The sequence below is a fragment of the Juglans microcarpa x Juglans regia genome, chromosome 7D (assembly GCF_004785595.1).
Source record: "Juglans microcarpa x Juglans regia isolate MS1-56 chromosome 7D, Jm3101_v1.0, whole genome shotgun sequence".
Classification (NCBI taxonomy): domain Eukaryota; kingdom Viridiplantae; phylum Streptophyta; class Magnoliopsida; order Fagales; family Juglandaceae; genus Juglans; species Juglans microcarpa x Juglans regia.
The window spans coordinates 9089334-9107965 of record NC_054606.1 but is presented as its reverse complement, the minus strand read 5'-3'; the positions used below and the strand labels follow the sequence as shown (position 1 = coordinate 9107965).

General features: G+C 34.1%; 3 protein-coding genes across 5 annotated transcripts; 2 read left to right on the top strand and 1 right to left on the bottom strand.

Annotated features, from left to right (window-relative positions):
* Positions 1-1725: 1725 nt before the first annotated feature.
* Positions 1726-2273, bottom strand: LOC121238866 (histone H4). The gene has a single exon (XM_041135931.1). The coding sequence runs from the start codon at positions 2185-2187 to the stop codon at positions 1876-1878; it is 312 nt and encodes a 103-aa protein (XP_040991865.1). The 5' UTR covers positions 2188-2273; the 3' UTR covers positions 1726-1875.
* Positions 2274-9810: 7537 nt separating this feature from the next.
* On the top strand, positions 9811-12176 carry LOC121238421. Of its 2 annotated transcripts, none has more exons than XR_005935124.1 (3): positions 9811-10005; positions 11465-11795; positions 11896-12176. XR_005935124.1 is itself a non-coding variant. In XM_041135269.1 (3 exons), the coding sequence occupies exons 2-3, from the start codon at positions 11490-11492 to the stop codon at positions 12042-12044; spliced, it is 459 nt and encodes a 152-aa protein (XP_040991203.1). In that variant the 5' UTR covers positions 9811-10005; positions 11465-11489; the 3' UTR covers positions 12045-12176. The 2 variants fall into 2 exon arrangements, 1 of the variants encoding a protein (XP_040991203.1); XM_041135269.1 differs by having other exon boundaries at positions 11892-12176.
* A 2009-nt stretch (positions 12177-14185) lies between these two features.
* Positions 14186-16585, top strand: LOC121239871. 2 transcript variants are annotated; one of them, XM_041137224.1, is made up of 3 exons: positions 14212-14473; positions 14572-14614; positions 16416-16585. In XM_041137224.1, the coding sequence occupies exons 1-3, from the start codon at positions 14266-14268 to the stop codon at positions 16417-16419; spliced, it is 255 nt and encodes an 84-aa protein (XP_040993158.1). In that variant the 5' UTR covers positions 14212-14265; the 3' UTR covers positions 16420-16585. The 2 variants fall into 2 exon arrangements, with proteins under 2 accessions (XP_040993159.1, XP_040993158.1); XM_041137225.1 differs by lacking the exon at positions 16416-16585 and having other exon boundaries at positions 14186-14473; positions 14572-14618.
* The last annotated feature ends 2047 nt before the right edge of the window (positions 16586-18632 follow it).

The window sequence follows — 18632 nt, the reverse complement described above, 5'->3', positions numbered from 1 at the left end:
AACTGATTAAATTTTTATATTCATTATCTATATTCTATATATTACACATTTAATAAGAAAAAAATAAATAAAATATATAGTATGTGAAGATGATGAATAATATTTTTTTTATTTTTTATTATTATTTACTATTTTTATTATTATTATTCACAAATAGATCAACTCAACATCTAGCCCTATGAAGAGGATATTTATACCCTCCAATTGCCTTTTGACGCATCACTATTTTTAAGAAGATTAGAATAGAACCAACCATAGATAATCCTATACAATTTCTCCCGTTTCTCTCTCCCCTCTAGCCATAGGCCGAGACAATATGGGAGGAGCTACTGAATGAAGATTTGATAGCTGGAAATGCAGAGGAAGAAGATTTGGTGGATTAACAATCAGAAATCGATGCAGAAATAGAGGATTTGGTTGCACAACCAGCCAACCGGGGTGAGGATTTGCAAGATCTTGTAGATCAAATGGGTGATTTCAGGTCGAAGCATGACCAAAGTCATAAATGATATATTGATTGATGTTGTGTTTTGTTTGTTGGGTTGGTCTCTGCAAACCCATTTCCTATATATCTCATTCTGGGTGATTGAGGATGATTAATGCTTTCTCGTGCAGCAGGGATCTTGAGAGTTGCTAAGAGGCAAACACATCCATCTGATGGATCCTTTACTCAGTTTTCCAATTATCGTTTAACTCTTCTACTGTAGTTCGAATCATTTCACAAAGTTATGATTTGTTGTTTCTTTTTCTCTTCTCACAACCAAGCAGACGTCGTTCGGCTTGAGAGAGAGAGCACGGATGCGATAGGCGTGAGAGTTTCAAGCTGCGATGGCTTGAATGGAGAGAGACAGAAGGGTGCGGCTTGAGGAGAGAGAAAATGGGATTTACTTAAACCGGTTCTATTTTTATCTTTTTTTAATGGCTACCTGTCGAAAGGCTATTCGAGGGTATAAACCCCCTCTTGGACATCATCCAGTTCGAAATTACTCGCTTGTTCTCTGTAACCACATAAAACACAATACAAAGTCTAGGGTCCAGAGAACAACGAACTGACCCAAAAAGGAAATCCTGAAAACAAACAGAAGAAATTAAAACCCCAAGCCAGAATATATACAATTAGCAACAAGGAACGAAACGCGAAAGCAAAACGCCATCGGCTTTTCTCAGCGCAGGAAGAAATCAAATGAAAACTCCTCTTTAACAGAATAAATACAGTGGATTTATAATTCTCCGAACAAAAAATTCAAATGTAAGCTGGTTAACCATAAGAGCAATTAAATCAACGGTGTAAAATTCCATCCCTACTTCGGACACCGCCAAAGAATAGGCGACAATCGTAGGAAATTCCAAATATCCGTGCACAAATCTCCAAGGTAAAGGAAGGTAATTAAAAACAACAAAGACCAATTAGAACTCATCGCCAGAAGCAGGGTATCTGGAGGACCAAAAATGCAGCAATCTTGTGACAGTTCATGGGGAAGGATAAACTTGCAAACTTTAAACACTATTGGCTAAACAGAAAACAAGATAAAGAGAGATCTCCCATGAAAACCTCACTCACCATTGAAAAGACAAATTATTCACGACGAATAACATAGAGTTTTTACCACATCAGAAAATCCTGAAGGAGACCTTGAAGTTTGCGGACTCCTAAATTACCCAGCTTCCAGATATAAAACAGATTGACAACAATAACTTCCAAGAGCCAACAACCAAATAAATACCTTTCCAGAAAACAGAAAACAAATACTTCCAATTTAAGGTTCGAATCACATACACCAGGAAACAACACAAAAAAACGATGGAAACTGATCTATAGCCAAGATCTACAAGCACCACTAAGACCTAACCATCTTAAAGCCCCAAGTATACAATCTAACCACCAAACCCATAAAGGGTCCTTCCCTGCCTCTTTAAGGCGTAAACCACATCCATAGCTGTCACGGTCTTCCTCCTAGCGTGCTCAGTGTACGTCACAGCATCGCGAATGACATTCTCCAAGAAAATCTTGAGAACCCCTCGGGTCTCCTCGTAGATCAGACCACTGATACGCTTCACACCACCCCTGCGAGCCAAACGGCGAATCGCGGGCTTGGTGATGCCCTGGATGTTATCGCGGAGAACCTTACGATGCCTCTTCGCTCCTCCCTTACCCAAGCCCTTACCTCCCTTTCCACGACCCGACATTTTCCCGGAAAGTTGTTGAAAAAGAAGTCAGGACGAAAACTGAACTCGCACAGGTAGTTTGGTAGTCAATTGAATGAAGAAAGGCGGAGCATCTGGGGGTATTTATATAGCGGGGGTCTTCAGTTTGGGCGTTTTTGAAGTTCGAGCGGGGATTAATGGGAATCGTTGGATATTGAAGCCTATCGACGGTTGATACTATCAATCTGCGTGACTTGTAAAGAGATGATTTGAACCGTTGATAAGATATAAATCGACGAACGATAGTGTCGCGAGTTGAGTGTCACGGGTTGTGCTTTTCGTGTGAGCGGGTAATTAGTCTGCTTTTGGCGGTTTGCGGAGCGGAGCCAAAAGGCCGTCAAAATTTTCGATCGTTCTTCCAAAATTTTGAAATTATAGTTAGGGCACATGATTTGGCGCTGGTCTTTTCGCTTAAAAATTAAAATACTGTAATAAGATGAGATAAATAAAATAGTTTTATATAAAAATTAAAAATAAAATAAAATATTATTAAAATATTATTTTGTAATATTATTATTACTTTAAAATTTAAAAAAATAAAATTATTTACTATATTTTATGAAAAAATTTAAAAAATTTATAGTTATGATATGAAATAAGATGAATTTTCAATCAAACAAATCCAAAATCACTCCGAGCTACAAAACTTCCAAATATAGGAATAGTAATACCTCAAGTCAACAAATAATATTTTCGTTTAAAATTCAAATTAATGGTTAATATTGGCAAAAATAAATAAAGAGTAATATTATTTATGATATTGCAACTTTGCAAGACTATAATAGCCACTAAAAAAATATAAAAATTAAATCTTTTTGCAGTAAATAATGTGAAAACTTATAGCATCAATATTTTCACATCATTTCACTAGTTACATATAGAACTTCTCAAAAATAATGATTAAGGCCTAGTATGATACTGTATTCTCATAATACTTCGTTATTATTTATTATTTTATTATTACTTTTTACCTATTATTCACTACTATTCAATATTCTATTATTATTTTTATACTATTATTCACAGAATATTTGAAAATACCTCATTATCTAAACGTAACTAAACCTCAAATATAATATGTACATTATAAATTCTGATTAGTAATAATGTCTGTTGTTAATTTTGATAACTTGGAATATAAAATAAAAAAACGCATAACTGTTGAAGGGGGGTTGATCTTCATAAACTAATCAATACCGGCACAAAATTTTAAAAATAGTTTTCCTCTATTATTTCTATTACAAAAATTTGTAAGTGTTTAAATAGATTGTAATTGTTTACTTATATAATAAATTTTCGTGTGTTATTGAGTACTAAGAATTATTTTTCTTTTGAAAAGTTCGTAAAAATATGTTCACTTTGTCAACATAATAGCTATGAGTTTCATTTATTTGTTTATATAATGACAAGTTGTGATTTCATAATTACTAGATAAAATCATAGCTATTGAAATTTTATATTAGTTTTCAGAAAATTTATATTAGTAAGCTCTATTTTTTATTTACACAACACATCACTGATATAAAAGTATTCTAAGTAAAAGCTTTTCAAAAGAAAAATTATATTATTAAGTCGGTATGTAGAACACACATTGTACAATGGTTATATGACATGATTTAATTTGAAAGATCAATTTTAGAATTTGAGTATTACAAATCAGATCTTATTATTTAAGTGACGTGGATGGTGTGCTTTAGATACCGATTTGAGAGTAAAATAACTTATTAAAAAATTATTAGTGTTTGATCTTTAAGTTAAATGAATCCTACAATAAGTAGTGTGTTAACACATTACTTGTGAATAATTTTACTTGGCATACGCAACACACCACACATCTTTTAATTTTTTCCTCATTTTTCTCATAATAAGTATGTGGTATATATATGATGAGTAGAATAACTTAATTAATTTAGCTGGAATAAAATTAAAATATATATAGTGTGTAGTGTGAGATGATGAGTGGCATCACCCCAGCCTGACAATGCTATGGACTCTTTTCTTATTTGTTTCATTGGCTGGCTTTTATTTTTTAAAAATTATCACATTGACTAAAATATATAGCACACAAGGTCATCAAGTAGCACTTTCATAGCAACCAAAAAAAAAAAAGAGAAGAAAAAGAAAAAGAAAACAATTATTTGATATCTAGGAATGAACGCATACCACTCTATCCAAAAATTTATGAACTAAATATTTTCAAAAATTGTTATGCAGAGAGAACAATTTAATTATAATTATATTTATGATATTAATAGTTTAATACTTTAGTATTCATAATGGCCTATATTTAAATTCTAACATTTTATATATGGTTAAACCGGACTCAAGCCGTAATCATGTAAAATCCCTCTCAAAGTCATTCAAAACGCGAAGGAATATATTGACATGGTCATCACTTGGGATATGTGCATCGCCAATTTCAAACATCTTTTAACCATAAGGTCATATCCTGCATCCACATTATCATGCAAGTCATCATAGCTACTCTTGACAACTATGTATCTCCTCTTTAAGTTTTTCCTCCATCGATTCAAGACATATTTATCTATCACCTCCTTAATGTTCTTCATATGAAAAAATTTAAATGCATGTCTACAGATAATCTCACTCATCTCAAACAGCCCACACATACATTTAACTTCGAATTCCTCCTCGTTATAATGAACCAAGTACTTGACGGTTTTTACATGATCATTGAATGTGGATATTTTTTCAAAAACATCGAAAGTGGAAATGCAATCTTGCATGTTGAAAAGTGCATAATTACACAAAATATTCTCTAACCCTCTTGTTTGACCTCTTTAAGCTTTGCATTCGTGTACATTATTTGAAATTGCCTCTCAATGCGCCATGATGATGCGCATGAAATCGTTTAATTGGAAGAATTGAAATCAGTTGTCGTCTCCACCTCCACCTTCTTCCTCAGGGCATATTTAAACTGATGAATAAATTATTTCAATGTTGTACCGGAATGCACAAACTATTGTGTAGTGCTCATACCAGTCCAAAATATACTTTTCAAGTACATTGGTACCCAAAATGACCTCTCATTATACAACCCTGGCAACCATGCATTATCAGCAAGATTTTATTTATGAAGTAGGTGCCCTCGCTTCTCCTCAAATTCTTTGCAACTCTGTGTATCATAGAGTGCACTATGAATGGAAGTCTTCAATCCTGTGTTAAATTCCGAGTGCGATCCCAATTTCTTGAACAGTTTCCTCATTATATGTCATAGACAATATCTATGACTACTATTTAGAAATACAATGGCAATATCACTCTTCATTGCCCTATATTGGTATGTTATGATGGATTTAGGTGTCCATCCATTCATTCACAGCAACCATGCTTCAAACAACCACACAAAAGAACTTGTGTCCTCACTTGAAATCAAGCTTGCCCTTAACAATATGGATTGTCCATGACGGTTGAGACCAACAAATGGAGCAAATGACATCTCGTACCTATTTGTTAGGTATGTCGTATCGAACGTGATAACATTTCCGAAATACTCGTACATCGCTCAACTTCGTGCGTCGTATCAGAACACATTCCTTACCTTGCACTCATTATCCACATTTACGACGGACACAAAGTCATCATTATTTTCCCTCATTCTCTTAAAATAGTAATTTAGTGTTTCACCACCTCTTTTACCCAACCTTAAGTGTCTAGTTTTGCCAATAAAATTACGACAATATTTTTCTAGGAATTCTAAATTCTCAAACCCCTTGCATTAGTCACTAGTGCTTAGAAATTTCTATTCATCCAAATACCTATTATGTCATTCAAGTCAAGCATCATCTAACTGTATTCATCTAAACATTTGTGATACCTAAAAAATCTAGACTTTTGTGGATTGACAGTATTATAATTGTGAAGCAGATCAATAATGGTCAACACCCATACCCTATTCACCAAGTGAGCATTTATTTTCACCTTACAATTCATTTTATTTGTTGGTCGTGGCTTCGATAGATTACTGTGGCTAGGATAGTACTTGCCGCCGCGTCCACAACCAATCATCACATACTTCGCACTCTCATTTGCTTCTCTCTTCGTCATTTTTGTGATAAAACCAAACTCCTCTTGTTTGACATATCATTTGTAATAGGCTACAACTTCTTTATTAGTGACAAACTGCATACTAGATTTTAGAGGCTCAACTCGTTCATCATCATCTGATACTTCATTCATCCCCTCCGCAACTGGCTCTATATTTACATCAGATGAAGTTTTTGAAAGGAAAATTGTATGGTTGAGATTATCATTTCTATTATAAACAGTGAATGTTAACTCATTGGGTTAAAAGTGTACCTCCAACATTCTTTTCACTTTCAGCACTAAATGTCATAGTTGATGATTCACTTGTGCATTGAATCAAGTTGGTCGAAAAAATAATTGAAATGATGGATAAAGTCGAATCCACCCGGCTAAAAATTACAAAATTATGCTTATTGAAATGGGTATATATGAGAATCTCACTTTTGGAGATAAAGAGTGCATGAATCATATCAAAAAAGTTTGTAATGAGTTGCTTGGAGAAGGAGATGCATAGCCCTTTCATAAGTATTTGGTACGACAACAATAGAAAAATAATAGTTTTTTTTCTATGCGATGGATCTAGATGAAGAAGAGAGGTTGAGAAATGTGTTTTGGGCGAATGCCCGAAGTAGGGTAGCATATGAGTCATTTGGAGATGTCATAACGTTTGACACAACGTATTTGACAAATAAATATAAAATGTCATTTGCCCATTTTGTAGGAGTCAACCACCACGACCAATCGATACTTTTTAGATGTGGCCTTATATCAAACGAGGATACATGTACATTTGTGTGGTTGTTCGACTCGTGGTCAAGGTGTATGTTAGGAATGACTCTTAATGCGATTATAACCAACCAAGATAGGGCAATGAAAGCAGCAATAACAATAGTTTTTCTGAGGGCCAAGCACAGATTCTGTTTATGGCACATTTAATTCAAATTACCTCACAAACTGGGATCTTATTCACAACATGTCAACTTTAAAGGCCCTTTATTAAATTGTATATATGACTTTTTGAGCTGTCAAGAATTTGAAGAAATGTGACACAACATCGTTCAGAGCAATGGTTTAACAGACAGTACTTGGTTGAGTAAGTTGTATGATGAGCGATATCAATGGTTACCTGCATATGTGAGATGTACATTTTGGGCCGGAATGTCCATAACCCAGTGTAGCAAGAGTATGAATGCATTTTTTTACAGCTATGTAAATGCAACCACACCATTGAAGAAGTTTGTTGGAGACTATGATAATACTTTGGCCAGGATGGTCGAGAATGAGAAGATAACTGATTTTGATTCATTCCAATGAAAGATCCTTTGCATTACGGTCCATGCAATTGAGAAGCAATTTCAAGAATTATACTCGAGTACCAAGTTCAAAAATGTACAAATAGATCTTAGGGGGACTATGAATTGTTTGTCTTCCATAAAAAAATGAAGGCGTAGTATCAACGTATGAAGTTGTTGACCGCTTGAGCATTTATGATGATTTTGTAAAAGAGGTGAAATACTAGGTATATTTTAATGACGATGAATATGAAGTGATGTGCACCTGTAGACTATTCGAGTTCAGAGGAATTTTATGTAGACATGCACTCATTGTCCTCACCATGTGGAATAAAGTCGTGGAGTTGCCATCCAAGTATATTCTTAATCATGCGAGAAAGGAATTGAAAAGAAAGTACACGATGATACATATTAGTTATGAAGACCTCAAGAATAATCAAGTTGCACAATGGTTTATTGATTTGTGTAACGATCATATGCGCAAGTTTAAGGAGGTAGAGTTGAGTCAGAACAGTACAATGAGTGAGTAAGTTGTGTGCCAGGATGGTCTAAGTGAAACAAAAGAACAAAATCATGGGATTCGTAATCCTGCTGGTATTGAAAGTAAGGGTAGACATCTATCCAAACGGTGAGTCTCTAAAGTGGAGACAATATAATAAAAGAAAAAGTTAAAAAATAAACAATATAGATAAGGTATCATAAAATTGTGCAACTATAAATGTTTTATACATTGTCATGTCCAAGCATTTCCTTTAACACTTCACTAACCATTTTTTTTTTTTTTGTGATCCACAGGTGAAAGAAATACATTCTGAAGTCAAACCAACTGAATGCTAAAATCACAATCTAGCAACCAGTTCCATTTTGTATACACAAATAAACCAAATCAACCAACTGAGCACCTAATTTCAATGTGGAAATCTAAAGCCCCAACTGAGCACCTAATTGAGCACACCTAATTCAAGAGAAAGATACCTCGCATTGTCGAAGACAGAGGGATGGGCAGCGGGGGAAGAAAGTGGGTTGTGGGCGACGGTGGTACTGGGTTGATGCCAGAAAGATGTCTGTGGTGGCATTAGGTAGAGGATCTTGTTGGCAGCACTGGGTAGAGAATCTCGTCAGCAGCACTGGAAGGGTCATGATCGTCGATTGACAGTGAAGAAAGTGGCGGAGGAAGGGGCTTTTTTGCAATAATCAACAAAGAGGGAGGCGGTAGTGGCGGAGAAAGGCCTTCGTAAGGGTAAGGAGAGGAGGGGAGAGGCACGGGGAGAAGGGAAGAGGGAAGAAAAAATGAGAAAAAGAGAAAAATAGATGTTGGGGAGAAGGGGAAAAATGGGGAAAAAAAAGACACGTGGCACACTGATATTATCAGTGTGTGGGATCCTTTTGTATCTATAGTGTTTTCCTTAATTTTAATATTGTCACGAAAATTGTAAATTTTAGTTTCCCAAACAAAATAATCAGTCCTATTCGACAATTTTTCATTAAAAAATATTTTTCATATGCATCAAGGATCTCACTTTAATACAAATTGCATATTATAATTAAATACATTATTTATCTAATTTTTTTTAAGCATGTATTTACTTTACCAAGTCAAAATGACATCTAAATTATCATCTGTGCAACACAAGTGAAAATGACCACTAAAATATCATCTAAATGTTTCAAATTTGCTTCGATTGTTTACATATTGATACCATTAATTTGGATAGATAATCAACTAGCTAATGTATTACAATTTTGCATTTTATCACCACCATTGATATTGGGCACTTTAAGATGAATTTTTTGTTTATATTACGGTTTTGCATTTTATCACCACCACTGATATTGGGCGTTGGTTGTGTGATAATATCACCACCACTTATATTACAAATTTTTGGGCACTGATATTGGGCACATTGAGTTTAACAGAAAAATTTCACAACAAAGTATATAGACCATAGACCACTTTCCACAACAGAGAAGGGAAACAGAATGGAGAGAGAGAGAGAAAAACACAAACCCTTCTGGAACAGACCACTGTCGGAGGCCACAAATGGCGCCATTCGGAAGATGAGCGGTGAGAAGCAACACTATTGGCCGTGAGACGAAGCCGTACTTACAACTGGGGTGGGAAAGCTGGGAAGAGGGGGATGTAGGGGGAAAAGAAAAAAGCTAAACGTAACAGGCTCATGTAACCGGTGGGTAAACGCCAACTCATCTTAATGAAACGGTGTGTTTCATTTATGAGAAATTGGAACTGAACGAAGCAAATGAGGGAGGTGGGAGAGTTTGTCAAAACTCACCGTTTTGACTGAAACGAATTCTCCCTTCTCCCTTCTCGTTGCGTTCCCTTCTCCCTAACCCTAATACAATCGACATCCCTCCCTTCCTGAAACCAGCAACGGAGAACATCACGAAACGGAAGGAAGCACACACACGAAGGGGACGAAAGCGATTTCAATTTTCGCAACTGGTAATACCCATTGACATCCCTCCCTTACTAATTGCTTCTCTGTTAATGCCCATCTCCCTAATCAGTAATCTCTGTAAGTGGTAGGAACCCATCTCTTTAAACTTTCATGTTGTTGGTATTTTTCATTAATTTGATATTTTCAAGTCGGTATTTGCTAGGAACCCATCTCCTTTGAGATTTGCTTCTTCATATTTTCATCCTGGTATTTTCAGATTCGTGTATTTTTAGTTTTCTCAGAATGTATTTGTAGTAAACCAATCAATTTTAGAATGTATTGAATTTTCGGCTAAGCTCAATTAATAAACATTAAAAGGGCATCCTGTTGAATTGTTAATTTCAGAATGCAGTAGAAGTTTACAAAACAAGACCAATCACTGTGTTCTGTGGATGAAAAGTTTATAGAACTATGTCTTACTCTTCTGTTCCCGTTTATCAATATCATGTTTTATTCCCTTGAATTTCATTATTGCATCAAACCTAACTATCTTACTCTTCATTCTGAAGTTAGTATCAGTTCCTTGTAAGTTAGCATTTGCAATTAATAGCATTTGCATGTAGCAAGGCCTATGTCCTCTCCCCCCAAAAAAGTTAGCATTTGCAATTCATCATGTAGCATAGCAAGGCATATGCTATCAATTAATAGCATTTGCATGTAAGTTAGTATCAGTACTTGTAAGTTAGTATCAGTTTCTTTGAATTTCATCATTGCATCAAACCTAACTAGAGGTTTTGAAATGGCTCTCGTTAATAGCAAGGCCTATGTCCCCTCCCCCAAAAAAATAAATAAAAAACACCAAAAGAAAATGATTAGGAATACTGCTGTCTATCTTAATTACTAATTGCTAGCTATCTTAAGTTAACCACCAATTACATGCATTAGTTATTCAAGCGATCCAGACTCAATTAATTATCCTTCCTATTTATTGTATTATATTATATTATGCACCATGAAGCCCATGATTCTTATCATCATATTAATATATATATATATATATATATATATAGTTGTGGGCAATGCTTGCTTAATATACAAGCCTACACTTATGGTAGCTTTAACAATATTTTGGTCTAGCTATGATGAATATTGGGTCTTGGGATCTCTAAGTTTTCGATGAGGCCAAGCATTTGCATGTAAGTTAGTATTACTTATAAGTTAGTATCAGTATTTGTTGGTCTATATATGATGTTTGTTGGCATATATGGTGCATTTGCATGCATCGCAACTGGACCAATTAATATTGCATGAAATCACCATCACTTCCTTTCCTCTAAAAGAGACATCAATTCGATGGCAATGTAATACATAAGGTCTTTCTTCTGTGACCAAAAAAGTGACATGTATTTGGTTCTTTTTTAGTTTTCCCTAATTTTTTTTTAAATAAAAGAAATAGTGGTCACTAGTGCAACATTCTAGATCAGGATAAAGCACTTTGAAATTTATATTGGACTCCTTTTTCAGCTTTCAATGCTATCACAGAAGTTTGATGTCCAACATACTGGTGCTACAAAAGGAAAGAATAACAGTAAAAAGGAAGCTGCATTATGACCCCCCGGTTCCAGCCCCTGTTTTAAACCGAAAGGAGAGGATTTACAATAAAGCAGAAGCCACCTTGCGGAAACCTGCTCCAATCTTTGACTTAAACCAGAAGGCTAGAACTTTCAGTAGAAAGGAAGCTACTTTGCAAGGTTCTGCACCAATATTTGACATGAACCAAAAGGAAAGGATCTACAGTGGAAAAGATGCTACCAAGCGACACATTACTCTAGTTTTTGACTTGAACCAGATTTTGGTATTGTCTAATAACCAATGTCAACTATGAGCTTTAAGTTCTTGCATTTGCTCTCTTTTTATGAGCTAATATTTTTATTGATCTTTCTGTTTGCAGACAGATGATAAATTGCTTCAAAAGAGGGCGAATGAGATTGAGAAGAGAGAGATGGTGCTTTTGGACCAACAAGTTGAAATAAAGCGTTCACGCACATTACTCTGGCTGTATTGGGCTTTTGTAGTTGTTGTGTCATGTTCTTTTTTTTTGTAAATTATTAGAAACATGTACAAAAATCAATGTGACTCATGTTCCTTTTTTTGTAAATTATCAGGAACATGTCCAAAATTCAATGTGACCCATGTTCCTTTTTTTTTTTGTAAATTATTAGGAACATGTGCAAAAATTAATGTGACTCATATTCCTTTTTGGACCAATTATCAGGAACCTGTGCAAAAATCAATGTGACTCATGTTGAACTCTTGGAATGCCTAACAAAAATTTGAAACTCTAGGAATCATGGCTGCTTGAAGCATAAAACTACCCATCATATTATTATTTGCCTTCCACAACATGAGCAAGGTCTTTGAGCGTTTCAAGATTCAGAATATTTCCACACATTCAGAATAAACCTTTAAGGTCTTTAAGCCAATACTACATTTAGAATATTTCCACACCAATGCTACATTCAGAATATTTCCATACCAACACTACATTCAATACATCCAATACACAACAAAAATGTGTTCTGTTTGCGTTTCCATGAATTACATTCAATACACATTGGACTTTAGAACATTATGCAAGCATCTCATTGTGATCCATTCAACCCAAATTGAATCTGTAGCAAATAATATTCAAATATTAATGTGATATCTATATTACTATTGAACTATTTTAAATATTAGTGAACGTACAACCCATGCTGACAATCCGAATGAGAGCTATATATTCTAGAACAGTATAACAACCCATGTTATTAAATTTCAAAAACAAACCATTGACTAGCAATCAATTATGCAACCATGCAGCCATGGGTGCCACAAAGTCCCTAAATCTATATATGAAATTCAACAACACATGAATTATTTGATGCCTCAAATGAGAGATTGACTTGCAGAACAAAATTCTAAAAGCAACCACCACAAACTCGGCAACTCAACAAGCCTAATTGCACATATTAAATTTTCATAATTCTAAACAAAACCAGCCTAATTGCACATATTAAATTTCAAGCATGTATAGAAGTTACAACTTCTTATTCTTCTTTTTTTAAAAAAAAAAAAAAAAAAAAGTAACATAGCAAGACATTACAGCTTCTTATTCTTTTATATGTCCATACTAAGGTGCTATAATTTTTTCTATTGCATGTCACAAGTGGGGTGGGCATTGCGAATATGGTTGAGAAGATGGAAAATCAAGAGTATATGGGTTTTGAAAATCTCTGTTACCAGTCTTGAGATGTTGTGTTCCAATATTGTTGTTGAGTTTCTCAACAGAGCACCCGGATCCACTTTGTTTTGGATTTTACATGATCCCCCATTTTCCCATTTGGTTTCAAGCAATGATTGTACTATTATATGTTCAATTCATTATAACCATCTCTCTCGAAATTTCACACACACCCACACATTCATACAAAGTCACAAAAACACAGATGCCAGACAACACGGATCTACCAGTTCTTCACGTTCACGGATGCTAGACAACATGGATTTCCATTTTATTCCAAAGGAAAGGAATAAAGAAATAAATAAAACACTAGCCTCTGCTCCCAAGGAATTACTCAGTACCCAGAATCAATGACAGGAAAAAAAAAAGGTTTACACATTTTCTTGGCAACCAAACAAAGTCATCAACTAGAAAAAGAAAATCAAAAGTTTGGGTTAAACCTTTCGAACACTGCGGGACGACGACGACGCAGAGAGTTGCCCGAAGATTTTCTGTAGCAGTGAGGAAACAGAGCTTGAGATTGGTAGATTTAGTTTTCTATACGTGTGAAATGAAAACCGTCTGTAGTAGTGACGAAACGGAACTTGAGAGCAAATGAGATTGGTTGATTCAGTGAGGAAAATGAGCCTTTTCACAAACAAGATTGGTAGTTGTGTGAAATGAAAATTTGAAATCTTCCCTCCAGTTTCGTCTTTTTATTATTTTTTTATTTTTTAATATTGGATGACGTTGCATAATGCCACATCTGCTGATTACTTAACGGTTGTAACCGACGGTTGTATGTAGCACTAGTGTTCAACAATAGGGAGTTTAGGTTGTATAATAAAACTCTTATCTGAGTCGAGTATTGGGACAATTTACATTGACCCAATTGTAATTGAGGCCCAAAAGACCGACCCGTTATTTTATATCACAACTATTCTTCCCTTGTTTTATTTGTCTCGACTCCGAAGTCGGAACCTCCGGCCCCGGACCGCTAGATTTCATATGTGCCAAATCCAACGGTCTCAAGTGGCTGTAAGAGCTTTTCGACTTGTAGCCTATGGGCTCGCTGCGAAGTAAGGAATCCATTACCATAGCCAACCACGAGATAGAGAATAGAATTTGGAGAAGGAAAAACGAAGAGAAAATGCCTAGGTTCGATCCGTGGCCGGTGTTCTTCAAGCGAGAGTGGAATCGGAACTGGCCTTTTCTGGTGGGGTTCGCCACCACGGGAACCATCATCACTAAGTTCTCTCTCGGTCTCTCGGGTAATCCACTTTCGGTCTCTCGTTTCCTATTCCAAATCCCTAATTTTATTTTTAATTATCTAACCAAAGCTTTCCGTCCGTCCATTAATAATGCGCAGAGGAAGACGCGAAGAACTCTGCCTTCGTTCAGAGGCACAAGAGGTAGCCTTTCCAATCCCCAAACCCTGGTTTTCATCTTCGATCCCCGTGTTTATTTTGTTCCTGTTTGGTCCAACAATCTGAAAACCCTAATCTCAATGAGCCACGCATGGACAAAGTAACTTAGATTATCATATTGGAAATGAAAGATCTTTATAAACATAGACTGAACTAGTTTTTTTTTATAGAATGCTTACTAGTGAGTGTTAGGCTTATGAAAAGATGTATCTTAGGAATCTGCTTATGGGAAGATGTAGGTGGCTCCAGACAATTGCTCTGGGAACTTGGGCAATTGTCCAGAGCTAATGATCTTGTACCGTTACTGTGGTCTTGATTTGCTGACATGATTCTAGGCTATTTTTGCTACGTACAAATCGGTAGCACCTGTGTTTTTTATGAGTTTGACCCTCTGTATTTTGTGCCATTGGCGCGTATTTAGTTCTGTTGTCAAACACGAGTACCTTCAAGTGGTTGACGTGTTCCACTACAATTTTTTGGGTCTCTTAGGAGCCAACAACATATTTAACTGACTATCCTGGAGCCATCTGCTCTGGGACTTCCCGGGTTTTAATACTGCTGTTGAGTAGTCCTAGTCAACTCTCTTATTTCCTTTAACAAGAGAGGTACAATGGCAGCTAAGGGTACATCCTTTAGTTATTTATACTTGTATATTTGTATGGTTGTGATACTTAAGTTAGCTTAGGTGGTCTTTTAGCACCTGTTATATGAAGCTTGGTGGGAGGTTCCCATGAGTGATTATCTCAGTGGGAGGTTTCCTATGACACAATCCATGATGTAGGTGGATGTGTCTTTCTACTTGTAAAAAAAAAAAGTTGGATGTGTCTTCCATGAAAAGTAACTTGTAGATATGGACCTCACCTTGAGCAACTTTGCATCAAGAGGCTGCTCTCAGGGATCTGTTTGCTACTTCTTCTCCTTTTTTCCCCCCCCACTTGTTCTCATCAAATTCATAAGTGTCTGGTGTTATCCCTTAAGTTCCCAGCTTTAATTATTAACTTCCCATTCTTTTTTCTTTGTTAATTGTTAACTTCCCAGTAGAAGGGCTTGAAGTTATCCAGTAGAGACCCTCAGTTAAGATTTAACTTTTAAGATGAACAAAAAATTGGCCATGCGTCGCAGTCTTAACAGTCTGATCTAAACTGATAGTGTAAATTAGAAAGAATAGATAATTTTTTATAAGTAAAAAATAGATAATATATGGTGCACGTTATAACTTCTTTTTTCCACTTTGCACCCTAAGTTACTTATCTTCTTCAACTTGCAGCCTCAATTAAGATTTGACTGGTAAGATGAACAAAAATTTATCCGAAGTGCACAATCATAGTGAGTAGAGCTAAACTGTGGGCCTAAATTGGAAAATACAGAGAGTTTTTTTATAAGTCGTAAAAAATAGTAAATGGTGCAAATTGAAACTTTTAGTAGTTGGTACAGATTGAAAACATATGGTAGTTTATCAGTGAAAACGTAATTCCCCTCATTATTAATTGCTTTTCGAATGCTGTGATCAGTGCTATGGTTTCTTGACTCTATCTAAGATAAGTAGCCCTGAGTGGCATAAAGCAAGACTTGGATTAGTGGCATATGTAATATGGGATAAATATGCTTTGGTCTATCACTGTTTTATCTATTTTTTTTCCATGGGAGTTTATTGTGAAAGTGTTTGATCCAGTTATATTGCTCAAATAGGATTAATTATTTATGGCGTGTGAAAAATAATTTAATGGCATTGGAAGGTTAATATTTCACAATCCCTGTCGTGAATAACACAACTCAAATTTTGTAGGTGATTTCTGAATGCCAGGAGATGTTCTGGGATACTCGACTTTATTTTCTCGTCAGCTGTTGTTTTGACATGAATAATATTGACGACTTCTGTTGATTGGTCGCGTGCCTTTGTACACTTTTGAACTGACTATTTTTTAAAATCAAAATGAAAATGTTTGAATGGCTTAATATTTATTAATTTATGATAGCAATTTCGTTTGGATCTCTTCGGCCTTTGGTCGGGGTCAATTAAAGAATCTATTCACAGTTGTCTCATTTGGGTGGGTGTGTGTGTAATGTCAATTTATTTGTGGCTTGAGCCTCAAGGCCCTCAACATCCTAGCTCTTTCTTTATATGGGCTAGCTCAACATCTAGCTTGAACATATTTGTATAATATGACCTTAAATTGGGTTGCATTAGATTTTGTATATCTAAAAATTTACACAGCTATGAATAGTGTCTCTACAAATTTGAAGATGTATTGTTCACTCTCTAAATCTTATTTTATTTCTTTTTTCTCCCTCCTCCCCTCTCTCTCTTCACCAACTGATAGAATTTTAGGAAAAAAAATTTTAGTGGATGTTAAAGGATAGAATTCGCAGTGATGCTAATTGCAAAATATAAAAAGAATAAATTAGGAAAAAAATAAATAAGTTCAAATATGCATACTGTTTTCTTGATATGTAAAATTACATCTTTTAGTTTTCTTGGGATTAGAAGAAAACTTAGATATAGTGTTGTCTCTTAGGACTCGTTTTGATAGTCATATGAGATAATAAATTTATGAATAATAATGAGATGGATTGTAAATAATAGTGAAATAGTTTGAGTTAAGATTTTTATTGGGTTTTGAGAAATGTGAAAAAAAGTTTGAATAAAAATATTATAAAGTTAAAATATTATTATAATATAATTTTTTTATTTAGAGATTTGAAAAAATTGAATTATTTTTTGTATTTTATATGAAAGTTTAAAAAATTTGTAATGATTAGATGAAAAAGTATGAAAAATAAATTAAAAAGTATTTATATTTAAAGTATTTAAATAGTGTTTGTATGGGATGAGATGCGGTGAGGGATAGATATGGGACAAAGTGTTATGCAAGCAGTTGGGGACAACAATGCTTGAACTCTGGTACTTCGGTGGAATTCGGAGGGATGATGCCACTTTATTCTTTTTTTTAATGTTTTTTAGTCGATGTCTCGACATCCATTGGTACTAGCGTGGCTTCCGTGCTAATAGGGAAAGTTTTAATAATTAGATAATGATTAAATAAATAAATTGAAGGTTTGAAAATTGAAAAATATTTGTATTTATAGTGTTGAATGTTGAGATGAGATGAGATGAAATGAGAGAGGGCATCTTGCAATCCAAATGGAGTTTAAAATATTTTACAAATCTTAAAATCTTTAATTTTTTCATTTAATTTTTACAAATCTCGAAATGAGTTATAAAAATCAATACAATTTTTTCAAATTTCAAAATAAAAATTATATTTAAAAAAAAATTATGATATTTTTATTCAACATTTTCTCTTATTTTTTAAAATTTAATAAAATATTTTAACTCAAATTATTTTATTACTATTTAAAAATTATTTTACTACTGTTCACAAAATCATATTCCAAATGTAAAACGAGCCCTAATAGTGCTGGTTTTGTCTATGAAGGTTAAAGTTTTAAAGTTGTCCATATAGTTTGGCATTTGAATACTTTAATTTTAACTTTTTTTTCTTATTATTGTGGAAGTTCTCTAAAATGATTTGAGTTAAGATGTTTTATAAGATTTTGAAAAATATGAGAGAAAAATTTGAATAAAAATATTATAAACTTAAAATATTGTTAGAATATAATTTTTTAATATAATTTTTATTTTGAGATTTGAAAAAGATGAACTATTTTTTTTGTTTTATTTAGAAGTTTAGAAAAGTTGTAATAATAAAATAAAGCACAAAAAATATTTTAACTTTTTCAAATCTCAAAACAAAAATAATATTCTAACATTATTTTAATTTATAATATTTTTATTCAACTTTTTCTTTTTCATTTTCTAAAGAATAATGCTAATATGCTGCCCCATTTTGTCACCTTATTTTGACCGCTCATGCATTTATTTATTTATTTTTTACTTACTGATTAAGGAATTGATTATTAGTATATTGATTTTCTTTTTATATTTTTTAAAAGTGTTTACAAATATTAAAAAAATATGAATAAGAAAAATGGAAATAATAAA

What these genes read in the sequence shown, in the direction of transcription:
- LOC121239871 (XM_041137224.1), top strand. Translation starts at nt 14,266, where the DNA reads ATGGGCTCGCTGCGAAGTAAGGAATCCATTACCATAGCCAACCACGAG. An exon ending in GTTCTCTCTCGGTCTCTCGG is followed by an intron (nt 14,474 to 14,571) that starts GTAATCCACTTT and finishes AATAATGCGCAG; the next exon opens with AGGAAGACGCGAAGAACTCT.
- LOC121238421 (XM_041135269.1), top strand. Translation starts at nt 11,490, where the DNA reads ATGTCCAACATACTGGTGCTACAAAAGGAAAGAATAACAGTAAAAAGG. An exon ending in TTGACTTGAACCAGATTTTG is followed by an intron (nt 11,796 to 11,891) that starts GTATTGTCTAAT and finishes TTCTGTTTGCAG; the next exon opens with ACAGATGATAAATTGCTTCA.
- LOC121238866 (XM_041135931.1), bottom strand. Translation starts at nt 2,187, where the DNA reads ATGTCGGGTCGTGGAAAGGGAGGTAAGGGCTTGGGTAAGGGAGGAGCG.